At 37.9% G+C, this 18302-nt stretch overlaps 1 protein-coding gene across 1 annotated transcript in view; it reads right to left on the reverse strand.

Moving 5' to 3' along the window:
- Nucleotides 1-15065, reverse strand: part of GAS2 (growth arrest-specific 2) — a 175308-nt gene extending 160243 nt beyond the window's left edge. Inside the window, exons 1-2 of the mRNA XM_006892006.1 lie at nt 14787-15065; nt 5293-5457 (exon numbers count right to left, since the gene is read on the reverse strand). Of these exons, the coding sequence (XP_006892068.1) occupies nt 5293-5437 (145 nt within the window). The 5' untranslated portion in view covers nt 5438-5457; nt 14787-15065. The remainder of the gene's footprint in view (nt 1-5292; nt 5458-14786) is intronic.
- Nucleotides 15066-18302: the final 3237 nt, after the last annotated feature.

Raw genomic sequence — 18302 nt, forward strand, 5'->3', positions numbered from 1 at the left:
ACTCTCTGATGCATAACAAGTGATAGCAAAGACCATGGACTGTATCAGATGCAGCTTAGTCTCCAGAGAGACACCATTGCTCTCAATAAATATTAATAAATACATGAAAGATTATTTCTCCATGACAGTGCAAACTTTCCAACACACTTGTGTTGTTGTGTTTTTTTGCTGGGGTTGTTTTTTTTTTTGTTTTTTTTTTTTTCTTTGGTGGTTGTTTTGTTTTGGGTTTTTTGCTGTAGAAACTATAGGAAAGCACTTCAAGAAATGAGACCTCTGGGGCTGCAGGAAGTGGGGCTGCCTACTTTCTAGACTGGAGACTGGCTAAGAACACTACTCAGGCATGTTTTAATAGTTTACTTGATTCACAGCAGAATAACTCTATCATGTTTTTAATCTCTCTTTACAGATAAAATGATCCAAATTCCACCAAATTCTGTTGCCATCTCCTCTTTATCTCCAGATTCCAATATTGTTCCCTAAGTGAAGAGTTGGAAGTAATCCATTTGTTATCTTAGGTCAGATATTTTTGTATTTTGAAACTGAAATTTTAAGACTGAGGATAAGAAATGATTCATTATATATATAAACCACCAGTCAGCACCTAACCCATACCGATGCTCCTATGTCTTTGCATTTATTTTAAGAAAAGTTAAAATTGCTTCTGTTGGAAAAGTCTTGGTAAAATATTAGATACTAGCTCAGAAAAGTGTTAACTTATGAACATGAACTTTATACCTCAAACTTCTGAACTAATACAGGATGCCACTGTTCCTAAGGAACTTTTATTGACTATAAAAAAAAAATATGAGACCTCTCTACAAGACATATACAGTAAAAGGGCTGTAAAAAAAGCCATCTTGAATTTTCGTTTTTTAATACAGCAGTTGTTTGTATTTCACTGCAGCAATTCTGAGAAACAAATTTTTTAGAGTCCACTTTTCATGTCAAAAGTTTTAATCCAGAAAGGAGGTTATTTTCAGATGCAACTGTAACATTGGAAATGTTATATGTTGAACAATTTTCTTTCACTTCCATGTAGCAGGGTAATTACAATCATGACATCAATTGCCACCTTACAATGCATTGACTGCAGATAGGAAAACTCAATTTCACATAATACTACTTATAATGCATCTTACGATGGGTTAAAAACTACCCTGATGTCTCCTTATTTCATATTAACTTGATCAAATATAAGGTAACTCATTCCTTTATTTCATGACTCTTTTAGAATTTTTTTCCCTAGAGACTATTTCAGAAGTCATCAAGTTGCATTTGTGTATTGGAATCACGTCAATGAAAAGCCATTTCTTGGTGTAAAACATCTCTCCCTTGTTTATGCATACTGATGACCTTAATCGCCTCAAACTGGGTTTCTTGAACACTCAGGTTTTTTTGGACCTGGAAAGGACATTGGAGATCATGTACTCCAACACTTCATTTTATGGTCGAAGACACTGAGCCGAGACTGATAGCTGAGTGACTTTGGGCAAGTTTCCTACAAAGTATCAGAGCCAGGATCAGAAGCCAGGTCTCCTGATGCCCAGTTAGGAGCCAGGTCTCCTGACTTTTAGTCCAAGGATCTTTCCATTATACACACTGACTCTATTCTTTGAGACTATGTTGGGCTTCTCACACTGATCAAGCTGTTTTACAAACGGTCACATTTTCCAAGTAAAATGTCTTTGATGACAGTCATGAGACCTTGAAGCATGGCAGTATAATCTGGCTCCATTCTAATTAATCATGTGTTTCCCTCTTCCTAGGGCATTTGAAGTGGATTCTCTTTGGTAATACTGCAATGTAGATACTCCTAAACATGGTCTGCAAGGCCATACATGGTCTGACCAAAACAGACCTCAGGAAACTCTCCTCTCTTACTGTGCTGCTGCCACGTCTTCATTTACTTTTCCAACATACAAAACTCTACCCTACTTCAGAACATGCTGTTTCCTACACTTAGAAACTCTTCTTCCATGATGGTAAACTTAGCCCTTTCTCATACTTCAGGTTGCAGTTTATGTATAAGGCCCATTTAGGAATATTTCCTCTAGTCCTCTGATTAGTTAATACTACCTCTCATATAGGGAGTTTTGGTGGCCTGGTGACAAGAAGCTGTGCTGCAATCATGAAGGCACATAGTTCAAGGCCATCAGCTTCTCTTTAGGAGTAGGATGGGCAATCTCCTCCCATGCAATTAACTGCCTCTGAAAATCTGCTGTAGGGCCAGGTATGGGTGAGTTCGGACTCTATAGTACATGACACAACAACAATCCTCATAGGAAATCCTTATGGTGCCTCAAAACATTTAGTGTTTATAACAAGCCTTATTAACTCAATGGCTTAGTAGAATGTATTTCTGTGCCAATCTAGTCCAAGGTATATGAGAACAAGTACTGTGTTCATCCTCGAGCATTACCCTGTCGTATAGTGCTTAGCTATTCCTGTGTCAGGAATATAATAATCACAGTCAATACACTGATTACTCTTATCAAATCTTGTTTTACAGATAGTGATACCATTTGAAGTTCCAACAAACCAATAAAGTGAGTATTATTAACCCACATTTTCCATATGGGGAAACTGAGGCACAGTACTTACACTTTACTTAAATGAGATGCCAAGCATGTAGTAGAACTGATATTTGAATCTCTAAGAACTCTAACATCTAGAGTTCAATATACTTTATATTATTTGTATAGAATCAGGTACCTAGTAAATAATATAATTGATATTTTAATCTCTAAAAAGTCCAGTATCAGAGTCCATTTTAACCAAGACATTTTACTCCCATATAAACAAATATTTGCTGAAGAAATATATTTGAAAAATAAAGTTAACAGTTTTACTGCACTGAATGAAAGAGGTATCAAAAAATTTCTAAAACTCAACCCATATGTTATTTACTATATTTTAGACATTATTCTATAAATTATGCTTATTTTAATCATTTAACTACACAGTAATCTTACAAAGTAAGGCTTCAAATGGCTTCTTCCTGGAATAGTAACAGTTAAGAAAATGAAAACTGATTTGGGGGAAGTAGAACAACAATCAAAATAGGAAAATTTATAACAGTGTCATTACGCAGTATTTGTCTTTTTGTAACTGTATAGGGGTTGAGGGGAGATTGAGAAGAGGGGATAAATAATGCATACTGCATTGAAACAGATGAGGGAGAGAATTGTTTAAAAGGGATATAGGATTAGGTATTATTGTCATGACAGGAGTCTAGAACAAAGGCTGCACAGTGGAGTGGACTTGAGGGGAGGGACTGACTGTATAAAACGAAAAAATTTTTCTTTTACTTTTCAAAGAGACGAGCGAACTGGAGGGAGGGGTGGGCAGGGAGAAAAGTGCAGCAATGAATGAAAGCAGGGGGGAAAAGTAGGAAAGTTGAGAAACTGAAACCCTGCTAGAAATTTGATTTCTTAGAAACAAGGGGAAGATAGATGTTGACTAGCCACAAAATTGCCTGGATTTTGGGCAGAGTCAGAAACAGCAGTGCCCGGCTCAAAGACAGATAGACATTGACTGCATCACTTTGAATGCGAGCCGATTGACACAGCCCTACCAATAACCCACTTTCACACATCTGGCTCACAGAAGGGCTCAGTTTACTTCTGAGTCTCCCTTTCCTGGACATCAGCCACATTTTTTTCCTATCTGTTTATCATTTCAGGTCATCTAAATTTTAAACATTCTGATTCATTCATGGTCTCCTTAGTCATCACTGAACCAATCTGAGGTAGTTTGAAGCCCTGCTGCAAAGCAGATACTATGTTTACCTCCGCTTTGCAAATGAGGAAACACATCTCTATTTTATACCATCATACCTGAGAAGCCCGCATCTGAAGGCATCTCCAAATTAGCAATACATTACTGATATAACAATCATTAGTGGACCTGAAAGGATAAAATGAGGAGGACATTCATCTATTTAGGCTAAACTGAAGAAAAGGACTGGACAAGTCATGACTGCTGAACTCAAAGCTGTTACTATATCATAATCTTCTGTGTGAAGTAAACAAAGCACGGTGTTTATCTGGAGGAATTATTGAAAGGTGATGTGAAAGGTAAAGGGTACACCCTACACAGCCACTTAGGTAGCCTTGGTTAGGCTAGAAAGAGTTGATAGTGTGCACCTAGCACCAAAATAGGAAACACTAAATCATAGGTGTAAAGAGCTAACAAAACAATAAAAGAAAAATGCAAAGCCATGCAAAAATTCACAATCATGGAGAGCAATAAAAGCCTTGCTATAATACCAGATGGACTAATTTTTTTTATCAAAAAACTGAGATAGCACTAACCTTGAAGTTATTTTTAATAACACATTGTTGGGGAAAACCTTTCTGTAAGTGATTTTCATTGTTATTGTTATTGTTATGCTGTCACCTGGTAACTCAGTGATCCCATGCACAATAGCTCTGAATCCTGTCTTATCCTGAGCTAGTCTCACACATCTACCTGTATCATCACAGTTACTGTGTCAATCTGTCTAGCACCATACAAATTGGATGTTTTGTCAAGTCATTATATTTTATTAATTCAATAAGAAGTCTTATTGAATAAGGTCTTAAATTAATTTTATTCTCTGTGAAAAATATCAGTAGAAATAGCGTGGTGATAACACAATGGTCCCTTTACACTATGATTGCACTATATATATGGCAGACATTTTATCCTGTGAAGATGTTAGCATGACAGAAACACAAACAGAAGCAGCCTTAGCAAGAGATGTGCTTTTCTCCCCCTCAGTAATACTTTGTAAGAGAACTTTAAAAAAAAATGAAGAGAAAAATTTTAGGTCAAAGTTGGGTGACACTAGTCAGCTCACTGGAACAAAGGATGGATATTTTTGTTCTGAGGTTTGAGAATTCAGCAGTTTTCACAAGGTGTGCTATATAAGTAGGGCAATGAACGCCAGCTTTGGAAGCCAGGTTTCACAAAAGCCTGGGTGGCCTGTATGTAATGTCAAGAGAATAGGTCAAATTGGTCAACTGTATGGAAGAAAGTAAAATATAAATCAGAGACACATATAGATCAAATAAACAACAACATAGTTCCAAATTTCAGTCTGTGTCATTTGAATTGTTAAGCATAATTAACATGAAAGACATTGGGAAATTCATTTAAATCTACACAGTCTTCAGGTTTCCCAAATGAAAAACTGAATAATGGAAGTTTTTCTTTACAAGGTGCTATCACATGCTCAGGTGAAGGACACAACAGGAAAAAAAAAAACAAAACTCCTATCTTTACTCACAAAATACAATCTTATAACCTTACCTAACAGATTGGTTAACCACAAGGCCAGATCTTCTTTCATTGGTAGCAAATTAGCTTCATGTCTGCTGGCCAGCCATTGGCTATACTGATGCATATCAGAGAGGCCAGGTCCACTGCGTACCTTTGGGCTCAGAGCAGTGCACATTATTTATCCTCTTGTAATACCTGTTTTGGAAACAAAAGAGCAAAGGCTTTTATATAGACCTCTCTTGTTAAAATCTTGCCACCACTGACTCAGTAATGAACTGGATTCGTAATGTTTTGATAACAGGTCAGGTTATTAATTATTAAACCCCAGAAAACACTACTCGCTTTATTTCTCTGATCCAGCTCTCCGACTTTGGGCTCACCAGTCAGTAGGAAGCAACAGTAGTCAAAGGTCAAATAGAAAATCAAACAGTAAGCTCTGTGCTTGAGCAAAACATAATATTGTAAAGGAGGGTAGATTTCTAAGACAAGACAGTCCATCAAACACACAGTATTAGGTGACTGAGTTAAATACTTAGTTATTTTGCAAACTCCTATTGTTTGGATTAATGTTTTGGGGCTTTATTATTTGAGTAAAAGTCTACAAGTCATATTCAGTTTTCATTCAATCTTTCATAGAAATTTTGTCTTATAACATTAATTATGATTAATTAAAGTAATCAATCAATCAGTTACAATGTCTATTCAAATCCTAATATTCTTTCTCTTCATCCAATTTAATCTATTAATTTTTGCTTAATTAAAAGCAATTATAATTTTAATTATAATTAAAAATTTGGAATTTATTTTTGAAACCACAGATTGCCATAGAAATTTGATGCTGGAAATGACAATCCATCTGATATTCTGAGTAGCACATGGCTTGTAGTAAACGTATCGTTGTTACTCTAAAGAATATTCCCTGTAAGGTCAATGGCAGCATTAAAGTGTTTTGCTTTGGCTAAGCAGCCATGGACTCACAGTTGAGTTAATTGAACGGAGGCAAGAAAGGAGTTGAATTCTAAGAGATAACACTAAATTTCTCACATTTTATAGCTAAAGATGGTAAACCCCAGAATAGATAAGTGACTTTACAGCTGGACCATGTCAAGAATCATTCTTGACCCTGGGTCTTCTACTCCAAGATTATTACTATTTTTGATGATACATTCTTACAAATAGACACATCAGTAATTCACTTTGAAAATCCAAAGATTTCTAAAAGAAGATTAACAAAGCTTCTTTTTCACATGCACTGTACCCTCTTTATTTTTGTCTCACATCTTAGATTTTCTTCTGTTTCCAAGTATTTTTACAACAGAAGTAGTAAAATATCTGACAGTTATAAAATAAGAGATAATTTTATTAAGCTGATCACTTATTCCTATATGGATTGTATAAAAGGTATTTGGATATGTAATTGGATTTAAGTATAGTACTTATCAGTAGGCTATAAGATCATAAAAGTAATATTGAAGTAGCTAAAGTAACCACTTTATATTTGACAACAAATAGGACCCATTCTTTACACATGTAGTTCCAATGAAACAAATGAAAACATTATGACCGAATTAAAAAGGAAGATGAGGTATTTGCATCTAGCAAGAAGTTAGATTTAAATACAATAAAACTTTCAGTTATATTTTAACATATATGATAGGCAAATATTTTCTATATATATGTTCTCGTATAGATTTTAATATTTAAAATTTTGCATAGTATTCCTTACCAAACAAATTGAAACTTTACTAACTTTGGTCTTTAAATATTGATATAGAAAAAAATACAATAACACATCAGAAAAATAAAAACTATGATTGTTTTCCAAAAATTTTTCTGTCAATGTGAAAAGACTTCTGAGAGTATGTATAAATAGCTAACGAGTACCATAACCATACCATTTTTAAAGGATAAAAATATTTCATTTGAAAATTAATAGATTTGTTTTCCAATTATATTAATCTTCAAAGTAAATTTTTTGAAAACTCTTTTTCCAATGAAATTTTCATAAATTTCTATAAGTCTCTGTATATCTAAATACTTAGGGTGAACTTTGTAAATATTTTCATTTTCCTTAAAGGAGAAGACATTTTCCTCCCTTTTTCTGCTTTTCCTTGCTTTTTTTGCTGTCCAGCCGTAGAGTGGGGCAGTGTTTTCAATATATTTTATCATGTTAGCAAACTGTCAGTATAAAAATGAGAATATTGAACTTGTCTACTCTATTACAGTTAATAACAGTATTATTCATATAAAGTACTAACATTTTTTCCTGTTATTAAACGTCAGGCTATAAAACACTTCTTGCCCCAGGCTTTAGAAAATATTTCTAATTCTAGGAGAACGGAATCTCTCTGTAACTGGTTTGAATCCCTATAGGCTGGCTAGCCTCAGACACAAACCATTTAATCAAGATCTCACACTGGTTCGTTCAGGTTCAACCTCCTGTTAATCATTTGCCTTTCCATCCCAGATAAACGAATCTATAATCTACACTTTAACAAGATAAAAATCACCTTGGGATCTATAAGAATCAGCTGAAAATCCTAGTAAATGTAGATTCTGATTTAGTGTGTCTGGGGTGGAAAAGGGAATTCTCCACAGAGGTTCAAGCTGGAATGAGTCAGCTTGAAACTTCAAACTGTTATGAAGTCATAACACATTTACACACATAATTCATACATTTAAATAGCTAATTTAAATCTTAAAAGGGTTACCTCTAAAATGCCTTTGTTCTCAAGACACAATCTCTCCCACTACTTTCCTGAAAGTGAGATGTGGTAGTTCAGTAACTTTACCTACACCCTATTATGTGCTCTGCACCTTCCATTTAAGCATCAGAGTCCTATTTTGCTCTGTAAAAGCAAGAAGACACCTCCAATTCTTAAGCTCATTGTCCAGCAAAGAATTCATCAAGGGATAGTTTACAGTAAACTTAATGGCATGTAACAGTTTCAATGAGCCAGAGGGATCTAATCCTTCTCCTTAAACTTCCAAACAGTGAAGTTTTTCTTTCCCTTGACAGTGGCACATTTATTTCTCATGTAGTCTGCCCTGTGTTTTGCCAGAAATGTAATTCAAACTATCATCTAATGTTTACAGATTACCAATACATAAAACCAACCAATACATAAAAATAATAATAATTAAGTAAATTTTATTTTACTATTTAATAATCAGTTACTGTGTACATTTATATTCCCAATGAGGCAAAGTTTAATCAATATGAAATCAAATAGTAATCAATATGTAAAAGAAGGTAAACAATCGAATTTCTACCTAATATGTAGGATTCCAAAATCACTGACATAAGTAGTGACTCTCTTGTTTAAATCTCTTCTGAAAATAATTAGGATTGTTAACTCAATTGCTTCTGAAGCCCTTTTCATATTTCATATTTTCATTAGATTTGGGAAAACTCGGTGGTTTACATGAAAGTCACTATGTGAAGGTCTTGGATTTTTATTTGGAAGATGCATACAGAAAACATGAAAAGAGTTCCACTAACCAGAATAAAAATTTTGAACTGAAGGAAATTTACCCCACTGTGAAGCAGTTCCCAATTCTCACAATTAAAATGTGGTGAAGAAATATTGAGTACAATTGTATTACCCAGATACAATATTACTATAGAAGTACACACTTCTTAAAAAATAATTGTTTGGTGTTGATGTTAAGAGCCTTCCAGTCAACTCCATCTCATGGCTGCTCCATGCGCTAACCAATATTTAATGTGTGTGGATGAGTTGAATTAGAGTACAAAGAAAAAGTCATGAAAAGATGCATTTATGACATTTTGAATCCACTTCAAACCATTACAAAAGCACAGAGCAAGTTGAGTGATGTCTTTCAAAGATGGAAAGATAATATAAATGAAAGATCAATAGTGAACTAAGCTTAAAAGAGTTTCTAGAGAAAAGAAATTTACTTTTGGTATAACAAATATATAAAAATCACAAAATGTTGCCAATAAGATTTCTAAACATTTAAAAACTTGCCAAATGACTTCTGTGGGTCCTAAGGAAAGCCAAGGAGCACAAGTGGGCTGGTGGGTAAGGAACTGTACTGCCAACACAAAGGCAGGTGGTTCAAATCCACCAGCTCCTTCATGGGGGAAAAGGTGGACAGTCTCCTCCCATGTGACTTACTGGCTCTGAAAGTCCACTGAAGGTTCAGCTATAAGTCAGTTCCCTACTTTATGGCAAAGAGAGAGAGAAAAGGAAATGTAATCCCTCTGGAAAGAGGTGGAAGGACTAAAATTTTCTTAAGATTTCTCCACACTTTATGGATCTATCTAAAAGTAGTTAACATAAAGGTCTTGGAATTCAGAGAAATAAATTTTAAAGAGAAAACCATACAGAAATGAAATAAAGAATTCTTCAAAGAATGTGTGTATATAGCTTTCCATTTCTTTCCCTAGTAGAAGTGACTCTGGAATAACAATTATAAATATGTTGAGAGTTGAACTAGCCCAGAGGAAGAAGGAAAATTTAACGACTCCTTAAGTAAAATCTCACATGTTTTAAGGTTCTGTCTAGTCAACTGTTGTTCCAGAATCCCTGGGGAAGACATCAGTTTTGACTCTGAATAGAAAATATTCTCCTTTGCCAACAATAGTTATGAGCACCATTGTTTGAGGTCCATCTCTAAACCAAGCTGTGTTACAGAAAATACATTTCAATATTCTAAAATAAATTAGCGTGCAGAAAAATGTAACAAATTATAAGTTCTGTATCACCAACATAAGTTTTTATTAAGAAGATTATGAATAACAGAATTCAAACGTCTTAAGGTCAAATACTGGCTTGCTACCTAGCCAACTGGCAGCTTTAATTGTAGTTAAATTACTATTTTCTCCTTACATACAATGAATGTAACTATCTCAAAGACAGTCATGATAAAATGTTTGTCCCTATACTTGTTAGGGATCTCACGCCCAATAAATACTAACTAAATATAAACCATCACATCCAAAATGTGCCAAAAGAAGATGTCCATTCACATGTTAAAATTATGCCAACAGCTCTGCATCAAGAGAAAAATAGAATTTAGAACTCCAAGCAATTAAAAAAAAAAAAAAAAGACCAAGGACAAATGGAAAAGGGAATACTTTAAAGTGTGTTTTTTGTTTTTTTGGGGAGCATTGCTTATTTGGGGGGTATTTGACTTTTTTTAATTAATAAAGAGGATAGCTCTATGGTGATGAATGAAACATTGAGTTCTAAAATGAGTAGTTTAAACATGTGGTTTAAAAAAATTTTGTAACAAATTATTTTTTAGGTTTTACACCAATTAAATAAACTTGAGCTATTAAATTAACAGAAGAGGTAACCAACCACCATCTCACATAAAACTTCCCCCCACAAATTATAACAGTGAATCTTAAAGAACTCATCTTATTATTCCATAAGGATGACTGGAGAAACTGGAAAATGATGTCTTTGAACTGTGGTGTTAGCATAGATTAGTGAATATTCCATAGACTGCCAAAAGGCCAATCAAGTCTGACTTGGAGGAGTGCAACCAGGGTGCTCCTGAGAGGGGAGGAGGGTGAGATGTCGTCTCACAGATTTTGGGCATCCTGTCAGGAGTGGCCAGTCCTTGGAAAAAGACATCATGCTGGGGAAAGGGCAGGCTCAGAAAAAGAGATGAAGACCCTTAAAGAGATGAATGCACAGAGCAACTTTACAATGGGCTCAAGCTTGTCAGAGATGGTAAGGATGGCACAGGCGAGGGCAAGGCTCAGGTCTGTTGCTCATAGGATCACAATGAATCCTATGAAATTGATGGCACCTAACAACAAATTAAGGAACTCGTAGTCAAGATTCCTGTCCCTGGAAGCAAGCAACCTGTGCGCTCATCTGCAGCCCTGACTTGACTTCCATCTAATCATTTGTTCCTGATCACTCCCATGTTATCAAAGTAAAACAATGAAATAAAGTTCATATGATGCAAAGGTCAATAATGCCACTGTTGTTAGAAGACACTGAATCAGAATCAACACGTAGATGACCTTCAGCGGGTTGTCAGAGGCTGTAAATCACACGAGAGGAGATGCCCATATTTCTCCCAGTGGATTAAAACCACATGCCTTTGGGTTGGCAATGCAACTTCTTTACCACTCGTCCACCAGTGCCTCCTAAAACTGCCATGTAGACATCAGATATAAAAACATCCAAAACTGAACATCCTTCCAGACTTTGAAAGGACAACGTGCCAATGCCTTCTTTCAAACTAGACTCAAAGAGTAAACCACCACTGACATTGCCAGAACACTCTTTCACTTTCTAAGACACATTTGGTCTAGGAAATATTTCCATAAAAGTAGACATACTAAATCAAGGTCACCAGTGTACAATTTTAATCTAATCTAAGTATCTAATAAAAAAATATGGTTGGATGTTGAATCAGGAAGGTACCTTCCGATCTGAAAATGAACTTCCATTTCTGGATCAAGAAAGCAACCAGATAAAAAGAACCAAATGTGGAAGCAAAATAGCATTCTGTACCAGCTCATCTAATGATGTGATAATGTCTTCAAATGCAAGAGGATAGTTGAAAACTGATATGATCACATTTCTAATGACCTTAAGGGACTGAAGGCTTGAAAAGATATTTCGCCCAAAGAAACAAGGCTATTCAATCACCCAAACAGACTTAACTCACTGCTAACTCCTGGCCACCCTGGAGGGCAGACAACTGCTCATTGAGTTTTTAAGGTTGTAAATCTTTCCAGAAGCTGACTGACTCATCTTTCTCCTGAGGATTGGCTGGAGGGTTTGAACCACCAACTTTTTGATTAGGAGCTAAATTCTTTAACCCCTACACCAACAAGTCTCCCTTATTCTACTACAGAGTCATTGAAAGTGCCCTCTTTATCTCTCCTTGTGAGCAAACAAGTCTGAGTGATATTGACCCCCCTCATTTGTTTCTATGCTTCATTCCCATGAGGATTTGTCTTGAATTCAATGATAGTATGTATGTACATTTGTAATACCTTCTCATACTATGAAACAAAGTAAACAAGTGAATAAACAAACAAAAACCCTACACTTAACACTTAGTGTCCACTGGTTTCTTGTAATTCTATGGCATTGTTTTCTAGATTTCATTATTGTGGTTGTTAATTCTACTAAGTCATTTGGCATGGGATTTTTAGATTCCTACCAGTTTAACACAAAACATAATCGGCTTGGAAAACCACCTGAAAGCCAATTAATCAATTACAACATTACTGAAATGAATTAAAATGAATCCATTATTAATATCAAAATTGTCCCTCCAGTGAAAAGTTAAAATTGAAGAAAAAATTATGCATATGTGCACGTGTGTGTATGGCGTGGGTGGTTGAAATAGTCTCACATAAGGTCAAAAGCAGAAACTCAGCTGGATTAACACAGAAACATTTGGAATGGTAAATTACACCAGCATCATATTCATTTTGACTGAAAGCATTTTCTACCTTCTCTCCCGTTCTTGTCTATAGCCAAAAAACACTGAATGGAAAATTTGAATAGTTGCTCAGGAAAAATTATATAATAACTTATCCCAATAGCATTACAAGATCAGTTGTAATTTTTAACAAAAGTCCATCCACCAACAAATAGTGAGGACTTACTGACTCATTTCCCACCAAGGTAACTCTGGCCTTCTGAAGGCTCCCAAAGTCTCCAAGCCAAGCTTCAGTCTTGCGCTAAAACTCGAAACCAGCACACAATATGCTTTTGGTTAAAGCAAGACCTGTTATTTCACCTTATCTGCACATTTAAAAGTTAACTAAGATAAGTTTCTTGCCAAGATAACAGAAAACTCTTAACAATCTGAAGACTTAAAAGAAAAAAAAAAAAGCCAAAAAACACAAACACCAACAACTAGGTGAAACAAATGTCATGTAAATATCTTTTCCACTTAGTCCATATCACAAAAGTCTGATGCCTAGTAATAAAGTGAAGACTACTACCCCCAAATTTAATAGTATGCAGATTGCAATGCAAGGTACCTTTTTGATTCAAAGCTGAAAAGCGAGCCATGTATGTGTACATGCTACATACAGTGTGTATTGCAAAGGCTGCCTGTCCCATGCTGCAGATACCTATCCCTTACCTTCTCTTAGGCAGTCAGAGCCAGGATGCCCATGTTGGAGAAGACCACCACAGTCACCACCTCCTCTGCAGTTAGGGGGGCGCATTCCTCGAAAAGGAACTCATTGATCAATTTCAGAGACAGGCTGAGCAAATCAGACCCCAGCTGTTGTTAATCAGTATCCGAACTGTGAGGAGGCCGGGGAAGAAGCAGTGAGCACAAGGGCCTGTTCTTGGCCTTGCCTCTAGGGTCTCAGGGGATAGGGAGGGAGGAAAGGTGGACTTCCTCTGCCCGCCTGGCACATCCGAACTGTCTGAGCCTTTAACACCGGGAGGCCAAATGGGTGTTCCAGTGCACATGCAGATCTTATTTCCTCCACTTAAGATCTCTCCTAACACAACTGATCTGGCTTTGTTGGAGAGGGTTCTTGAGGGGGGAGGAGGGGAGTTCAGAGATGAGAGTCAAGTTTTTGTCAACTATTGTCTGTAAGAAGATGAAGATGACGGAGGTGAGAGGATGGAGATGAGGGAAGTTGAGAGGGCAAAAGCTGTGATTTCTAAGTAGGTTAAATGGGACAAATTATTGTTTCACCCACCCCCAACTCTAATTGCATTGGAATGCAGAAAACACAGACAGTTTAACCCTTTCTTTTGTGCCTGCAGAGAGTAAGAACTGTGTTTGGGCTGAGTTAATGACAATGTATGTAACTTTTCAGACAGAAAGAATTGGATTTTGTTAAGATAATTGACGCCTTTAAAGCAAAGTTGGCTCCTCTGCTCTCCAATCAATTTTAGGTTGCCAGTGTACTTTAGACCGGACAAAAAGAACATCATTACGTAAAACCTTTCCAAAGTAGGTGGATTCATAGGCTTGCGTAGTCACGAAAAAGACAGCTCAACTCTTGTTAGACTCATCAGCCCACGATAGCATCCGCCACATATCGCAAGGGTCTGCAGGGTTCTTTCCTTCCACCCAGGCCTCCTCCACTCAAACAACATCTTCATTTTTGATCCATTAAGATGACCCCCGCTTTCGACCACCACAACAAAACTGAGCATGCATCAGAGAGGCGCCTGTGCGTGAATGCACATGTGTGCCGTTATAATCGAGACAACAAGCAGACCTCCTGACTTCTGTCCCCGGTTGGCTGAGGCGCCCCAGCGGGTGGTTTTTGCACTGCGGTCATCTGGACTGTGCCAGAGTAAGGATGTGGGCCACACGGCCGTTTCCAGGGAATCGGGGTGTCCCCCGCTGCATTGACCACCCACTCTTAGCGCCAGAGCCTGCCCAGCTGTCCACACCGCTCCCTCCTTCCCCGCCACGTCCGTCCCTGGGGTGTCTGCACTGCTCCCGCCCTCCGCCCCCGCCACCCTCTCGGCACACAGGCACCAGCTCCCGCCACCGCGGGCTGCAGAGGGGCGCGTGCTAGGCCGGCCGGCCCTCCTCACCCCCGCGTCCGGAGCTGGGCTGCAGGCGGCTCTCAGGGGCGCCGGGGCTCCCCGCTAGGCTCCCGCAGCGTCTGGGGCGCGGGCCCCTCCCGGCGCAGGTCCTGCAGCAGCGGCTCTCCGCACCCCAGCAGCCGGGCGGCAGCAGCTCCAGCCGCACTGCCCCTCTTCATACTTCTCTGATGGCTCCTCTCGGAGCTGTTGGGAAAACGAATTTTTCCCCCCTGCCAGAAACAGATTTCCTACATTTCATCAGTCCACATAGACCCAGCGGAAGTAAAATGCTTACTTTTTTCTGGTGGACAGCAAACGCAATTGACACTGATTTACCCTTCAAACGGGGAGAGATTATATTACAAGCCCTTGGCAGCAATTCCGAGGTTGGGGCCAAGCTCCAGCCCCCTTCTAGTCCCCCAAACACTACCCAAGGAGGGAAAAGGCGGGGGCTTGGGGAGGGGATCGTATTTAACTCCAGGGTTTTGAACAGTCAATGGCTTTAGCACAGTATTAAAACTGGGTGTTGGGAATGTTTAGCTCTCCTGGCCAGTCATTCTGCAGATTCAGAGAGGCATGAACTTCCCAGTAACTTTGGCCACTCTTGCTTCTAAATGGAACAATTTGATTTTAAAAAAAATACAACTCTCTTTAAAATTGTTAGAAGTGGTTGGGCTCACGGCTGTTTTTGCTTTACGAAAGGAAATGCAATTCCACCCTCCCTCCGCTCAGCCCCGTCTTAGCAGTATGTTAAATGTCATAAACAATTTTCTCCAACTGTTGTTTATTAGAACGTGTATCCTGAATTGAAAAGTCCCCCCAGGAAGTAGACAGATGTGCAAGTGTCTACTTGGACACCAGTGTGCATGCGGCCCCTAGCTGAGTGCCATCCTGGTGTTAGGTTACAGCGTCCTCTGAGCGCAGACTAGAAGCACTCCCCTTCTTCTGTTGGTTCTGTTTTCGCGTTCCCCAGTTCCATGTTTATCTCCATCTAAGGTACAGGTGGCACAGATGTTTAGATCCTTTTCTGGACAGTATGTTAGAACAGTGAACCAACCACACCTACAAAGCAAATTCCAGTTTACTGTGACCCTCACACTCAAAGAGATAGTACCTATGTACACATTGCATATGTATATATTACATATGTACACTATACATACACACACTGGTAAAGTGAGGCAGAAAATGAGTCGTGTTAGACACAGTTGGGGGTGGGGAGAAATCTTTACACCACTATTATTGTTTTCATCTGGAAGTGGTTATTTGCCCAGAAACATCTAGAAAGTGCATCAGTTATTTGCTTTTAGTAGCAGTGCAAACGCTGAAGGAGGAAAAAAGACACCACAAAGTTTAGCAGCATAGGGCGCTTTTACATTTTAGTTCATTTGTTGTTGTAAAAGCTCCATATTCCCCCTCAGTTTTCCAAACTAGGGGGCGGGGAGATGTTTCTCATTTTTAAGGAAAACTATGTGATGACTTGTATATATACATCATCATCAACAACAAAATAGAGAAGTTAAAAATGTAATGAATTTGAGCAAATGGTTCCGAATCAGACATTTAAAAAGGGTAAAAATGTGAGTCCTAGCTGACATCCAAGCAGATATATGCACACCCATGTTTATTGCAGCTTTGTTCACAATAGCAAGGAGTTGGAAACAACCTAAGTGCCCATCAACAAACGAATGGCTAGAGAAGCTGTGGTATATTCGCACAATGGAATACTATGCTGCATTAAAAAACAAGGAACTCATGCAATATTATTCAAAACGGTTGACTCTGGAGAACATTATGCTGAGTGAAATATCCCAGTCACAAAAGGACAAATATTACATGATGCCACTGTTGTAGAATGGGACTGTCCTTGGGGTTGGGGAGAGACTGAGTAAGATGGGTTCAATAATGTATACTGCACTGAAACAGAGGAGGGAGAGAACCGTCTAAAAGAGAGATGTAACTGGGTATTTCTGTCATCACAGGAGACTAGAGCGAGGGCTGCATGGTGGAGGGGACCAGGGGGAGTGTTTGTAAAACAATGAAAGAATCTTTTCTTTTACTTTTCCATAATTTTTGGATTCATGTACTTATAACTTGTTAGTCAAATTTGTGTCTTCTAGGGTGCAACACCCCCATGATACATCTTGAAGGATATGTACATGTACAGCCAAGCACAATCAATAAGAGTGCATCTGAATTCCAAAATCAATCTCCATAATAGTCTATGTGTTTCCTACTGCCAAAGGGGCCCTTTAGAGTAGTGAGAGAAGATCTTCACCCTGAAACCCACAGCGTCCCTTTTCAGCAGGAAGTAGCTAAGAGAATACGCCATCCCCTTTTCCTTATGACTCAGGGTGAAGTCTCTCTCAGGGAGGAGTGATAGGGAATGGCAAAGGATACACTGACAAAGAAGATTAATCAGAACTGGCTTTGACAAGCACTGTGGCATTTGGACAAGAACAAACTGGGAGGAGGGTAGAGAGAATAGTGCAACAATGAATGAGTGGAAGCCCAAAATCTCTGTAAATGTTTATGAAAATTAATAAAATATAATTATAGAAAAAAAAATGTGAGTCCTGGAACCAGGCACTCTAGTGGTGGAGTCTATGGGAACTCGGGCTGGTAGCCAAGGTGGAACCTGTCTGGCAGTTTGGATCCACCAGTGACTCTCTCTGTGGGAGAAAGATGGACAGTCTCCTCTCTTTCATTTGATATGCTCTGAAAACCTGCTGGAGGAATAGCTATGAGTCACTTCTGCATGATGGCAATGAATTTTAGTTGAGAGAGGCTATAAAATTAGGTAAAAAAAAAAATCAAACATCCATAGTAGTTTTTCATGATCTAAACATCATCAGCCAATTTCAGCATTCTCATTTCCAAGTGTTAGCATCTTGGATTTTGAAAATATTCTGTTCATCAGACATAAATATCTGTCATTGTTCAGCATTGATGCTATAAAAAGCCAAGTACAAGATAATATTTTTGTTTATTCAGGAGTAATGCAAAACCCAGTTTGGGAAAACAAGAATGCTTACAAAGGTATTAGAAAAACAAAATCATCCCATATTACTGCTTCATCATTCTCTTTGATTTTTAGTATTTAAAATCTTCCATTATATTAGATTCTCTGCCCTTTTAGCAAGAATCAAAAGAAAAATACCAGGAGAAACAGTCTTCCTCTTAATTTTTTCATCTGCTTCTTGTATCTAAGAAATAATTCACGTGTTTGATACCCTTTTTTAATGATAGAAAAGAAGTAATAGACAAGGAATCTGAGGTGGCATGCAAATGTTTCAATTTGCTTTTATTTTATATTTATAGTGATTTTCATATGATTTTTTGTGTGCACTCCAAAATCAATGTCTATTTACATGTTCCAGTCAGTCATTGATGTGTTCATCAGGGATGTATTCTGTCTCCATACCTTTTCAATTTGTATGCAGAATAGATCATCTGAGACGCTGGGCTGTATGAGGAGGAATATGAAATCAGGATTGGTGGAAGAGTCATCAACAACCTGGATTA

The sequence above is a fragment of the Elephantulus edwardii genome, unplaced genomic scaffold, assembly GCF_000299155.1.
Source record: "Elephantulus edwardii isolate Elephantulus edwardi_28Jun2011 unplaced genomic scaffold, EleEdw1.0 scaffold00109, whole genome shotgun sequence".
NCBI lineage: Eukaryota > Metazoa > Chordata > Mammalia > Macroscelidea > Macroscelididae > Elephantulus > Elephantulus edwardii.